The 14,738-nt window shown below is 38.6% G+C and overlaps 1 protein-coding gene across 1 annotated transcript in view; it reads left to right on the top strand.

Moving 5' to 3' along the window:
• The window catches only part of pdzd3 (PDZ domain containing 3), a 32,350-nt gene that overhangs the window by 13,846 nt on the left and 3,766 nt on the right, over window positions 1-14,738 (top strand). Inside the window, exons 2-9 of the mRNA XM_002935017.5 lie at window positions 2,133-2,160; window positions 6,705-6,769; window positions 7,863-8,074; window positions 10,054-10,255; window positions 11,115-11,251; window positions 11,354-11,555; window positions 13,066-13,262; window positions 14,304-14,420. Coding sequence (XP_002935063.2) covers window positions 2,133-2,160; window positions 6,705-6,769; window positions 7,863-8,074; window positions 10,054-10,255; window positions 11,115-11,251; window positions 11,354-11,555; window positions 13,066-13,262; window positions 14,304-14,420 — 1,160 coding nt within the window. The remainder of the gene's footprint in view (window positions 1-2,132; window positions 2,161-6,704; window positions 6,770-7,862; window positions 8,075-10,053; window positions 10,256-11,114; window positions 11,252-11,353; window positions 11,556-13,065; window positions 13,263-14,303; window positions 14,421-14,738) is intronic.

The following is a 14,738-nucleotide window of genomic DNA, read 5'->3' as shown; positions in this document are numbered from 1 at the left end:
CTATAAACTAAACATTAAGAGGTTGTTCTCCTCTTTTTTCCCAAATCTCAGATAAAGTTAATCTTCTTTTTGTGATTACATTTGTCGCCATAATCACATTATTCCAATATTTTTTTAAAAAATTCTTAAGTGTTGAAAATACACTGCTTATTGACCAGTACAACTCACTAAGTTTTAGATGGCAATTACATTTTCAATTACAATTTTAAGATTCTTTGAAATTTAGAAGTCCCAAAACATTGAGTCTGGAACATATTTATTGTAGTATAAATAGAGTTAAATTTGTTTAAGTTCTAGATTTTTTAAAATCACAGCAAAAGAAACTTCTTAATAATCTTAAATTATTTAGCATTAAGGTTTTCTGAAACATTTTAATGAAAAAATTCAGAAGTTGTTTTAAACATTTGATTTTGTAAAAATGAATGAAACCATGAGATTTTCATCATGACTGAGTATTTTTCCAAAACTTATTATGATCAAGTTTTTCCAATTTAAGGTAAATATGCCACTGATTGAGAAAAAAAAAATAAATCATGAATAAACAATTTTTTCTTGAGCGAGTTTCACGAACACTTAAATTTAAAAATTAATAAATCTGCCTCTAAGAGTAATAGCATTTATGTTACTTAAATAAAGGGTGATAGATTCAGTAGAGTAATAGAGATCACAGGGGCACATTCATTAAAGTACGACAGGTCCAATTACCAAAAATTTTAATTTTTTCTAAAGTTTACAATTTTTGCGTATTTTCTACAATATTTTTGTTTTTTCGCAATTTGTGACAATTTGCGCAACAATTTGTGCAACAAAATCGTATTTGACGCAATGAGTATGAAAGTTTCGGATTCATTCAAGCTTCAGTATCGTGACTTTCCTTGGGCCAGGTTGGAGCTGCAGAGTGCCATTGAGTTCTATGGGAGGCTTCCAAAATCATGCACTGAAGGTTCAAAGTCAGAAAGGTTTTCCCGCCGTTTACAATCGTAACTTTCGGATCGCCAAACATAAACGATTGTTACAATTCCGGATCGTAAGTACTAAATCTTCATATTCAAATGAACGGAAATTTCGTGAAATTATCACATTTCGTGATTCGGATTCGTACTTTAATGAATGTGCCCATTAGTGTATTAATTGGTCACAGAGGCTTCAGTAATACTGTGTAGAAAAATGGTACAGTTATGGGAGCCGTTATCTGGAAACCCGTTATCCAGAAAGCTCCAAATTAAGGAAAGCCCATAGTCCCATAGACACCATTTTAATCAAATAGTTTCGATTTTTAAAATTGATTCCTTTTTTATCTGTAATAATAAAACAGTACCTTGTATTTGATCCAAACTAAGATAAAATTAATCCTTTTTGGAGGCAAAACAGCCCTATTGGGCTCAATTAATGTTTTAGTGATTTTTTAGTAGACTTAAGGCATGAAGATCCAAATTACAGAAAAAAACATTATCTGGAATACCCTTGGTCTCGAGAATTGGGTGTGGATTATAATTCAGTGGATCTGTCCATTATACTCCTTTGTTACCCATCATTTAATTACTTGTTTGCTCTTGTTATTTGTACAAAGTTCACTGTTTGTGACTAAAGGTCCCCATACACTATAAGATCCGCTCGCTTGGCGATGTCGCCAAGCGAGCGGATCTTTACCCGATATCCCCACCTACGGGTGGGCGATATCGGGTTACAAGTTGCTTTAAAAAAAAATAATCAGATCGTTTGGCCCTGGGGCCAAACAATCGGATTACATTTGCGGCCATGGGCAGTCGGTTCGGGGACCGAATCAACGAGCCTATGCGGTCCCCAATCCGACTGGATTTTCTAACCTGGCCGATCGATATCTGGCCAATTTCAGGCCAGATATCGGTCGGCCAGGCTGCTCGTTTCTTCCCATACACGGGCCGATTAGCTGCCGAATTGGTCCAAGGAATAGTGTAGAAGATAAAGCCTGAGTCTGCAGGCACATTCTTTTGCTTTAGTTTTGTGTGGACAGAAGTCAAAGTCCAAGGTGTCCTTGGTTGGATAGTGTCCTGTACAGAGCTTTTTGGCATATGCAAATTATCACCTCAGATAATTTAAGCGTCAATCATAAAGCCTCAAATTCAGAATAACCTGTCTTTTCTCATTTGCAGAAATTGAAGATGACCTCGTATTAACCACGTAAGTATTAGCGCTTTAAAAGCTACAGGTAGTGGTTTTTTTGAGTGGTTTTCTCCAGTAAAGCCAGTACTATGGTTGCCCCATTTGTAGACTTTATTGTCTCTCTCTCAGACCAAAAAAGAAAGTAATTGTATAAATATAAATATAATGTACTGATACTCTGCATTTTAAAAAAAAAAAAATGTGTTCAAGCAGAACATCAATAAACAGTTATCTAGCCACAGGGTTACCATTTACCTTTCAGTAAGAATATAGGGCCCACATTTGCAAAGCAGATATCAAAAGAGCTGCTTAAAGGGAAACGAAAGTCAAAGTCACTTGGGGGTGCCAAAATGTTAGGCACCCCCAAGTGACTTTAACCGCTTACCTCGTACCCCGGGCTGGTGCCCCTGTTAGGAGAAAACAGCACCAGCCCGGGGCACCTGGAGCGCAGCGCTTCCGTCTTCCTCGCTTCCTTTTCCTGAGTGCCAGCGGTGGGCGCATGCGCAGTAGAGTGAAAAGCCGACTTTAACATTTAAGTTCGGCTTTTCACTCTACTGCGCATGCGCGCGCAGCGAATCAGCAGCAAGGAAGCGCCGGCAGCTACCCCGGGCTGGTGCTGTTCCTTCCTCACAGGGGCACCAGCCCGGGGTAAAAGGTAGGCGGTCAAAGTCACTTGGGGGTGCCTAACATTTTGGCACCCCCAAGTGACTTTGACTTTATTTTTTCTTTAAAATACAATGGTGTGGTGCTAAAGTAGAAATAAACATGGGTCACATGTCATTAGCAGTTCTCACGTAGCATGAATGTCTCCTATAAAATAAGATTGTAGGAAAGGAAACATTTTGTTTACAGGTATTGAAAAACAGATATAATATTTACATGTAAATATAATATATATACATTATGTTGTTACTGGCCCTTAAAACTGGCCATACACGCACCGATAATATCGTACGAAACCTCGACCGGTGGTCGCACGAAAGATCAAAAATCGCCACGTGTGTGGCCACCTTAACATCTTGACTCTTAAGTAGTATGGAAGAACTTTGAAGACACTGGTGTCTCACACACCTAATTAAATGTCAGGTTGTATATCAGTTTTGGTACACAGACAATACCAATTTTCAATACCAATTGTTTATATATCTTTGTTCTAAACTTATTCCAAGTTCAATATTTTTTTTGTAATTCTTTCATTAAAAAAAGTATAGATACAGTGTAAAAACATCAGATATTTTGAGAATGTAGGTGATAAAACAAAATCCTGAACAAATAAAACTAACAAAGGGTATATTCAACCTGGTATGACATGTCATTTGTAATACAGACAGTGAGATATGCATTGTGTTATTCAATAAAATATGAGCTGTAGTATAAAAAATAGCTTCTCAAGTGTATGGGAGGGGAGAGAGAGGTGGGGGAAGCTGTTCTAAAGCTGGCCATACACGTGGCGATCTGACGATGGGATGGTCGCACGAAACATAGTCAGATCTGCAACACACAGTCAGGGCTGAAACAGCAGATAAGGAGGTAGAAACAATAGGATTTCTACCTCCTTCTGCCGATTCAGCCCTGACGGCAGATTTTGGTCAGGCGCCTTCTATGGCGCCCGATCAAAATTTTCTAACCTGGCCGATCGGCGAGTCGGGCGATATCAGCAGCATCCTGCGATATCGGTCGACTCGCCGACATGCCATACACGCACCGAATATCGTACGAAACGAGGTTTCGTATGATAGTATCGGTGCGTGTATGGCCAGCTTTAGAGGGAGAGCACTTTAATCTGTATTCTTAATATACATCAATGGGCCAAAGAACTTTTTACATTTTTGTGGGCAGCCGCTCCTCAAGTATGTCAATTTATACAGAGGAATAGCCTTATAGAGGAGGTCTTCCCCAAGTGCAATATCTTTATTAAGATATTGTGCTTGTGCTAACCATAATTTTTGGCAAATAGGGAAATTGAAGCTACTCCATGTTTGGTCCTTCTGAGGTAGATTATCACCATGGCTAGATTTAAAGATTTTGTGCCCCTGTGGGCGGCATGCCAGCCCCGATCTCTGCCAACCTAGACCCAGGACTTTGTGGCCTGCCCACCAGTTTAGGACTCATAACCCTTTCCCTTCACCTGTTTGCTGTGTCTGTTTTGTCTTATAGATAACCAATGCAGAGGGATTATCTGTGCACTGGAAGCACAGTCAGTTGATTTTGAGTTTAGATCCCCTTTAATGTGCCCTGTAATGTCATACCTTTTGCAATATACTGCCATTTAAGATTTATGAAATATTGTTTTCCGCTTCAGTCCTACTGCATTAACATCTCTCAAAAGTCACCTAATCATAAACCCTTAATTTTGCAGTAACCATGGAAAAGCAAAGTGTTTATGTTTAAGAATAAATCAGCCCCCTCTATGCAAAACCAGGTCTGAATTTTACCCCCCCTCCCCCAATTAAGGGTCGCATTGCAGCAGATCCCATATTTTTACCATAGATGTGACAGGGGTAAAGCTTACACTAGAGTAAAGGTGGCAGATTCTAGCTGCTGATATCGGTCCTTTAGACCGATTCGGCAGCTTATCTTCCCATGTATGGGCACGACCGATGGGCCTGCCCGGCACCAGGTCCGGATCAGGGATCGCCAAGGACAGACCCGATTGCTCTCGCCACACCCCCATGTGCTGGTGTCCCTCCACTGATGCGCTGAAAGTAGGTTTTGCGCTCATGGGAGGACGTCATTTGGCCCCAGGGCTAAACGACCGAATTACCCTGATATCGCCCACTTGTGTATTGCCACCTTTAGGATAAAGCTGAATATTTAGATCAGTATGGTATTTCTTGTCGAGTGGTGATTGAGCAAAAAATATTTTATAGCATCATTGAAGCATTAAAAAAGTTAATAGTTGGTATTTTTTGCAGTTTTGCATATATTTTTTATTATCTCTTTTATTAATATTTTAAAGATTAAGATTTCAAAACCATAACAGCAAAATACTTAGATTAATATGGGGATGAAAGGTGTTAGTATGGGGATACCTTAAAACGAAAAAGAGATGCAACCAGTATAGGTGCACTGTTTCTAGATGCTCGAGTGATTATTGCTGAGATTTGCACTGTGAAGTGTTTCACAGTAGCCATATCTTCATGGTGAATTTATAGAGATGTTAAATATAAAGATTTTGTACAGCGTTAATCCTTTCCACTACCCCATAAGTCATTATCTACTGTAGACTAATTCTGGATACAGCTTAAATTTGAGCCAAAAGTTTGCTTTGAGGCTTATGCAGTTCCGTTTTTTAGAAAGGGCTACAAGAGCTAGGTGGATATCCACTTGTACAAGCTGTAGTATCAGATCAAAAGCTTTTGTATTAGATCAAACATTTCTTTCCAGCATGGCTGGCCATACAAGTATGGAAAAACTCCTAATGTCTGTCCCACAAAAACAGGTTGTGGGAGTGGAGAGGTCAAATTTTCTTTCATAGTTAATATACCACCTTGTCAATACTTTGAATGCTGAATAGCTGTGCTGGGGATATCCTACCTAGAGATTGCACTGCATATTAGACTCCATTCAATTTGTGAAATAGTTTGCCAAATATTGTTTTCCCAGTCCACCAAATATTTGTTTATACTGGTGGGAAAGGCTTTCCTTGAGTTTGCCCAGTTGTTGAACATGTTTAAAATATTGTAGGTGGTTAGTATTTGACAGCCAGGTTAATTGCCTTTATGAAGTGGCAGAGCTGAGAATACCTGAAAGATTTTCTCTTTGACGTGATTCTGGTGGAAGTGAGTAAATCCTGTACTTGGACTATATAAATTTTGCTTATTTTTATATTACTTATGTTACATAAGAGAAAACCTGCACTATATCCATTTTTTGACTGTCCCTGCCATAGGAATGGCACTTTCTTTATTCACCATTTTTTCTTTAGTTCACCATTCCTATAGACCCAAGTTTATAACTTTACAGTATTTGGTTTCAAGTACTACTTTTACTGGCTCTCTGCAACATGTTCTGTGTGCCCACACAAATTTTGAAGCTCTTGGGCTATGCTGAGAACAGCAATATTTGTCTTCTTCTCCTTATTATCCCACTATAGTGACAAAGTTCAGTAGCATGCGATAGATCTCTGCTATCAAGGGTGACTAACTGCTTTGAAATGGCAACAATAGGAGTCGCCGGTGGAAAGCCCTTCTCATTGCTTCAGTACTCCAAAAAGTTACCAAAAGTTTCCTCTGCACAAATGTTGCCCAGGCAACTCTGCACAAATGTGAAGTGAAGGGCTTTCAACCGGCAACTCCTACTGTTGCCAGTGGAAAGCAATTCTGGAATGGTTAGTCACCCGTGAAACAAATACCTATTGCGGGCGACTGAACTGCTCCGTGGATCCTTAGCCTTAAGAGATCTGTTTGAAGAAAAGCTATAACTGGGATGACAAGCACTGCAGAACCTAACATTATAGTTTTAATTGTAATACAGTAACAATTATTCATATCAGGTATCATGATATGTGCCATAAATGTCTACACCAAGGAGTAACTTTTTATCTTTTATCCTGTATTTAGGAGGTTTCTATTTAACCCAAAGCTTGGAATTGATAATCCTGCTTTGTGTCTGGGAGAAGACACGGGTGAGTCACTCCTAATCTCTGACTTTACATTTTTTAGCGGTTATAGTGTGATAAGAATTCCACCTGTTTTTATGCTCATCCCAACAGTTCTAGGAACTAGACAAAGAATATAGGTATATTTACTGCAGCATTATTTTCAACAATTTTCTTCAAGAGACTGGGGCATTATTTGAGCAAAGTGCAAGGGTGCCAACATTTATGCCCACAATAGTAAATACAGCATAACCTCCTTTCCATCAGCTGCTTATCCTTTGATACACAGGCTGTGCTTTAAAGGACCAGTAACAAAAAATGAAATGGTTTTGTATGTATGTAAGTAAAATGTAGGGTTAACCCAGCACTGGTATAAAGGTATAAATTTGCTTCAGAAACACTGCAGTTTACACAAATTTGTAAATTGCCAAGTCAACATACAGATAAACTTGGGTCAAATGTCATTTTCATAGATTTGTACAGACCTATAGAATAAAAACCATCCTCATATAAAAATGGACATTTTTTGCCAGAAAATAATTACATTGTTGGTGATGGATGACCAGATACAAACACCAAATGTAAAAAAAAAAAAATCACCTTAATGGTTCTTATATTTCTCAGATATGTAGCAATTCTAGGAATTACTGGTTTCTATATTTATTTTTGTGGAGTCCCCAGAGACTAGAGTGGGCAAAGCTCTGCCAGAGTAATGGTGGTCAATACTGGCTGAAAAACAGCCTGAAACAAGCTGCAGTATTAGCAGGTAAAAGGGTTGTCTGCAGAGTGAAGCAGTGTAAGTAAAGAGCTTGCAAAGTTTGAATCCTGGGGGTTCCATGGGCATAAACACAACTTTTACTTTAATGGGTAAAATGGATTTATGAAGGGTCCAATCTTACTCACAAAAGACTGCAATTTAGTAAGTTGTGTGCACTTAAGTTGTGGATTATTGTATCCATTAACTGATTAGATGTTGTTGTCACCTAACTGGGGTGGGGGAAATATAAATAGTTAGTCCATGACAAATAAGTGCAATAGCCTTGTAGTTAGTCAGGCCCTTCTGCATGCAGAGGAGACTAATCCCTTTCTTACAAAGTAACCTTTTATTCCTTCATTTTAGGTTCTGATCCCGAGCCTGCGGCAAGGATTTGCATTTTAAGGAAAGATGCAGATGGGGATTTTGCCTTTCATTTGAGTAAGGAGCAGGAGAGAGAGGGCCATATTGTGAGGCAGGTGGTTCCTGGAGGCCCGGCCTATCTTGCAGGACTGAGGGATGGAGACCAGCTGCTACAGGTTAATGGAGAATATGTGCATGAACAGGAGTACCTAAGGGTGAGTTTGTAAATATATTTAATAAAATAATTTATCTAATTAACATGGAATAGGTGGCAGAAAAAAATAAAGATAAATAGCTTGAAAAAGAACATTTTCGCATCTTTTTCTCTGGTTATTTCTAGCGACATGTATATATGTATATATTTTCTGCACTTTACAAGAGCTAACATTAAAGCCAGGACAGGTCAAAGGAGACGGAAAAGCATTTTGGCATTTTATTTCCAATAGATTAGTCACAATAGTGCAATCTTTATTTATTCTGTTGAAAGCTTTACCATAACTGAGTAAACAGCCCTAGAAGCTCCCTCTTTTTGTTTAATGGCAGCTGCTATTTTAGCTTGGTCTCAGTAACTTCCATGCTGAAGCTCTGGCTGCTGGTAGCTCAGATTACACAGCACAGTTGAGAGGGGAGAGAGATGAGGTGGGAGCGGGAGGGGGAGAAGGGAGAGAGGAGCAAAATGAGCAGACTCATGCCATGCTCTGAAAGATTTTTCTGAGAGCAGAGGAACATGTATACACAAAAGAAGAAAATAAATCCTGTGTTTCTCTTGATAGAGGCTCAGTGCAGCGTTTCTGTGGGTGTTTATGGCTTTTTTTCTTATAAAGCTTACTTAGTTTTTACCTTTTCTTCTCCTTTAATTGACAACCCCCAAAAGTGTGCTTAGTAATATTAAATATGCTGCTCATTCTTAGATAGTTCGTGTCATTAGGATGAAGCTCAAAAGACACAAAGCTAAAGAGCACCTTTTCAGTACTGAAATATTTTGGGCTGATTTGGTGCTTTTTGATTATATTAAGCTTTAAAAGTGTGTTTTACTGACTTGTAAATGCTACCTGTAGGATCTAAAAGAAATATTACCCAGTTAGATAAAACAGTCACTAGAACAGCACAAAGAATATACCTTTTTAAATTTGTGAATATGTCAGGCAATGAATGGCTGGTTGGTGCTAACAAGGTTTTTGGCACATTCTTTTGTTTATTAGAAGCGTGTAATGCAATAACCCTAATGTACAATATATATAAACCCACAAAGTAGGAGCATTTGATAAACTACACAAGCATGTTTTCCATTTATTGTTTTTGAGATTTAGTGGGCTTATATATACAACCAGAGGATTATTATAAAACAGGCATATAAATTAAAGGGATTTGAGCAAATGTCCACCACTGGCTATGCTTTAGAAAACTTGATTTAACAACATGCATAAAGGGATATATATATATTAAGATACATAGTTAACTAAAGAGATAGACCTTATTTATCTTGTGTTCACCCAAAATTCATGTCGTCAGGGCTAAAACATAAGAGAAGTGATGTATACATCAAAGAACTCTACAGAGGCCTCCTCCATATCCCCCATCCACACTCCCCTATACTTATTTCTATCAATCAGGGACATTTGTGACATCTTTTCAGCCAAGGCTGCTGTAATAACCCCACCAAAGTGTCCCAGCCTATTGAGCCTCTGCTTTGCCTCTCACTGAAGTCATTTTTGAGCAGCCCTTTGAAAAAGAGGTGGCTTTCTATATAATTATTTTAGAGAACTTTTTGGCTAGCTTTATTCCTCCTCCAAAAAACCTTATTAATTGCTCTGCACATTTGGAAGCAGATCTGTAAAATGGTATCAGGATAGAGTAAAAAGGTAAAACATTTATTGGCTCAAATTAACAAATCAACAAAAACTAACATATAAAACATACTATACCAAACAATGGATAGGTGCATCCCAGTGCCTCATGGTACGTACTCTCCTAACGCGTTTCGCACCGTGTGGTACTTCATCAGAGGAGGTCTGAGCCAATAAATGTTGTTGCTTTTATTCCACTGAAATTTCTGCTGTTTATTCATATGTTGATTAGGGACCTATCAGTGGGATATAACTTTTAGATTCCCTTTCTTAACCTAATTTATTATTCAATAGAAAAAAATGTTTGTATATGTTCTATGTTCCTGATACTTCAGCTATCTTTGTAGGTGGTACAAAAAATAAAGTACAGTGGTTCCCGGCTATCGCTAGGTGTCCTGGATGAAGCAGCTTATGAAACGCTACGCTCCAGTCACAGGTCCCCAGCATCTGTCCTTTCAAATTTTCTTTCTGACTCATGTCCTCGCCCCCACTTCTACCGTGTAAAGAATGAAGGTCGAGGCTTTGGATTTACTGCCAGCGCCACAGGTGGTGAGGAACCAGCTTTTAATGCATTCAAGACGTTATATGATTAGAGTTTAATTTCTATGTTTATTGTCTAATGACAGCTTTGCATGATCATGCTGAAAAAAGCAAAGGGCTTTAGCAGGAGCAACATTTGTTACTAGCACACAGTAGCCAACCAGAAATGTCCTTTCAAACAGCAGACCACTGAATGCTATTTGCTGGCAGGCTTCTGTGGTGAATAGAACTGTACCAAACTGTACACCTGTTTTTCCTATGTCTCTTTACACCCCTCCTAAATTTCTGCCGCCCTAGGCCTGGGCTGTTGTGGCCTCTCCACAAATCCGGGGCTGCCTAAACACAAATTTCATGCAGAACATTCTGTAAGATCACTACCACAATATAGGGAAAATAGATTACACTAAGCATGTTTAATACAAATATGTGCTGAGATTATTAGAAAATAGATCTATCAGTTACCTCAAATGAAGTGCTGAGAGCAAACATTAGGACTCCCCTGAAAATATAGTGCTGAAGAGGATAAGTTGCCATCTTGTTGGTACAACTGATATCTAGTTGCACCAACATATTTTGAATAGAAAACTGCATTAATTCTTAGGCTGGCTACAGATAAGCCTGTGTTGCAGAATATCCAGTTGCTTGCCCTGTGGATCTCAACACACAAGCAGTCATATAATTCACTCAAAATAAATTAGTGAATTTTGTGAAAACTGTCCTTTCTTTACATTATTCTGTTTATAACCATGATACTGTAACAAAGTATACCCCTCAGCATTCCTCAAAGACACTATCATCTTCTGTTACTCTAATACAGTCTCAAGCCTTCCTTTTAATACTGCAAACACGTTGATAACATTTTTTGCAGGTGTGCGAGGGACGTTCCTGCTTCAGGTAGAGGACGGGGGTCCGGCACAGAAGGCTGGAGTTCCTCATGGCTGCCGATTGTTAGAAGTGAATGGGGAGAGTACAATCAGTATTACTTTGAGTCAGCTCACTAAGAAGGTGATATGCATAACAAAACTATATAATTTGCAGTAGATACACTGTTGGAAAATGATCTGTATTGAGTAAGCATGTTTATAAACTCTTATGTACTTCTGGCAGCTGCAACGTAGAAGTTCACATGTAGTTCTACTAGTACTGGAAGCCTCTGCTTGGGATGTCTATGAATCTCATGGGGTTCCACTGAGTGCAGCACTTGCTGAAACATCCTCTCTCCCTTACCGGACAAGGAAACTGCACTTGGTAAAAGGTCCACAAGGATATGGGTTCCTCCTGAGACAAGAGAAGTGCCTGGCAGGTCAAGGTAAGAGTCAACATACAAAAAAATATAATAAAATAAAAAAATATAATAAAAAAATAATGGTAGTTATAAGGCAGAAAGGAAAAACGTACTGTATAGTAGGTCAATATAGATTTAGCCTTCTGAGGGATACAAGGGCAAGAATAGCAGTCACACTGAAGAGAGAGAAACATCAAAATTGAGTGGTATGTGTAAAATGAGCTGTGAGTAGAATGACATACAGAAGAAATGCTCACAAATGGACCTTAAATCCACACCATAAAGAAGAGCTTCCTGATGGATTGAATGGAAGAGCAATCCATATAGGAATGACAGTGTTGTGCCCCAGTATTGTAATTTACCTTTAAGTATACTTTTAATTTGTTCCAGTATGGTCAATTCTTATCAACTTTTCAATTTCTTATAGTTTGTTCTAACTAAAATGTGATTGTTATTGCTACTTTTTATTACTTATCTTTCTATTCAGTCCCTCTCCTATTAATATTCAATTTTCTCATTGAAACCACTGCTTGAAAACTGGAGAGAAGACCAATTGCAAACTGTGTCAGAATATCAATCTCTACGTCATACTTAAATTTTAAGGTGCACAACCCCTTTAATATAGATGCAATGGGGCTTAGAAGCATAAAGAGAGGGTGGGTTTAGATTATTTTATGACTGAATAATGTGGAAGGGATTTACAATTACATCCTTAATGTTTGGCTCAGTCCATGGATTCTTACTGAAAAGTCCCTCATTTCCCTTTGATCTTTTGCACTGAATGCAAAAAAAGATACAAAATTTCTCAAACTTAATTAGACTTTTGGTAGAGAGCCCAGAATACTGAACAGGCAACACCTGCATTTAGATACATTTGTAACTAATAAGCTAAACATGTCCCTTGGGGAATTGAGACTTGCAGCTTAAAGGGCTATTTCACCTTTTTTGGCAAAACTGTAATAACACATAAAACAAGACCCTAAAACTCCCACTGGGAGTGGTATTTAGGGGGTGTGGTTACAAAAACGGGCATGGTCAAACATTTTTGCCATACTTTGTGCAATATTTCTTTTTGTCCCTCTTTACATTTTTCAAATGTTGGGAGGTATGGCTGAGAGTACTGTTCTGCTATGAGCTCTGTAGATAGTTTTTTACATTGTAAATTACATATATATATATATATATATATATATATATATATATATATATAGATTCCGGACAGGGGAGCACTCCAAAAATAGGAGACGATACCTGGGTGCCAGAGCTAAAACAAAGTGTATAAAAGCAAAAATGTCGGCACTCACAGGGTTTGCACAAAAAGAAATATAGACTTGATCAATGCAGAAGGTGAAGTTTATTTATCTTATGTTTCAGTTCCTTTACTGGAACCTTTGTCAGGGAAACCAAGGCAGTATAGTATATATATTTAATATAACTGCAATAATGTAATTTGTACTTCAATAGGTTTATTATAGCAGAAGTTTCCTTTTAATGGCACTAAAGCACTATTATTTTTTCTCTCACACGTCTTTAGGTCAGTTCCTACGTGAGATCGATCCTGGACTTCCTGCAGAGGATGCTGGAATGCGTGAAGGAGACCGTCTTCTGGGAGTTAATGGGCAGAGTGTTGAGGGACTAGAACATGAAGATACTGTGAGCATGATTCAGGAAAGTGGCAAGCAGGTCACATTAATTGTTATCAGCAATGAAGGGGACAGGTTCTTTAATGAGGTGAGCAGCTATATGCAACAGATATCTGTTAGAAAATCTGGTTTAGGAACACAGGCAACCAGAAAGACATAGGCAACATTTATAACAACTTATAGTAAGGTGAGGAGAAGCCTTGCATACAGTATGGAGGCAATAAGTGGAGTATCTTCTATAGAGATAAAGAAACTGAGGAAATAAGAGGAACAATGAAGCTGTGAGGTAATAAACAATGAGTTCACTGTTCCTGGGCTAAAAGGCGGTGGTTTGGGGTCAAATAAATCAGTTATTAACACCTGACTTCATGCAATATAAACTACACACATTTTGACTTATATTTATTGTCTTTATCATCCAGCCCCTCCTGCCATTAAGTCCCATTTCTGGGAATGGGAAAACAGGAAACAATATGTGTGAAATGCTGTACAGAATCTAAGGAAGGCACTAAAAAGAAAGTTCTGCAGTATGTGGTTATAACAGGTCACCATTAGGGACAAAATATGGCATACAATTATGTAATTATATACAGGCCTGGATTTGTTGAAAGGCCACAAAGGCCCGGGCCTAGGGCAGCACAAATTTAGGGGCGGCATGCCACCCAAGCCGCAATTAAACTTTGCTCACATATGGAGCAATGGGGACAGGTCCTCTCCCCACTGCTCCGTATGTGAGTTAAGTGGGCGCACATGCACGCGGGGGGGAAGTGGGGGCGGCGGGCGGAGAAAGGGGGTGGCCTCTGGGCACTGTGTAATCAAATATGGCCCTGATTATATAGCCTCAATTTCTTTCCTTTCTGTAAAGTTTGAGGAAGGGTAGAATTAAACTACAAATATTGTGGTTGGAAAAATGGAACTTAATTAACATTTCATTGGAACCATGGTTTACACCTTTTTATATATTATGAATATTAAAAAAAATCTACACCTTTTTGTATATTATGAATATTAAAAAAAACCTAAATGACAGAAAAACAGACTCTCAACAGCAAATTGGTGGATTTGTTATATGGATGAGAACAGCTATAGAGAAGGCCACTAATTCTCTTTGAATTCTTTTAAATCCTAGATTGGACTCTCCCCTTTGCTATTTTATGAGGAAGAAACTTCAGTACATTCAGAATGTAAGAATGTGACTCAAACAACAACTGGAACCCCATCTGGTCCTGGGCATACAGAGCCACAGGTAACACTTTTATTGCAGGAGCAATGGATCAAGTAAATGCCCACTCTCAGGGCCATTTCGATAAATGGGCAAAAGGGGCATTTGCCCATGGCCCTCCAGGATAGGGTGCTCACTAGCACACTTTTCACCAGGGAGAGTATCCTGCAGACCCCCTCATTTTAATCCACTGGAAAAGCTCTAAAGTATGGTTATTTTTTTTACTTATTTTTGTGGCATAGCCATTTTATAATTTTTCTGGTCCCAGGGTTGTTGGTCCAGGACCACATACCCGGGGATATAGTTGCCACTTTTGGTGGACTTAACTCCGGGCCGGAACGT

The sequence above is a fragment of the Xenopus tropicalis genome, chromosome 7, assembly GCF_000004195.4.
Source record: "Xenopus tropicalis strain Nigerian chromosome 7, UCB_Xtro_10.0, whole genome shotgun sequence".
NCBI classification, from domain to species: Eukaryota; Metazoa; Chordata; class Amphibia; order Anura; family Pipidae; genus Xenopus; species Xenopus tropicalis.
The sequence above is the reverse complement of the archived record's forward strand: the minus strand, read 5'-3'. Positions and strand labels throughout refer to the sequence as shown.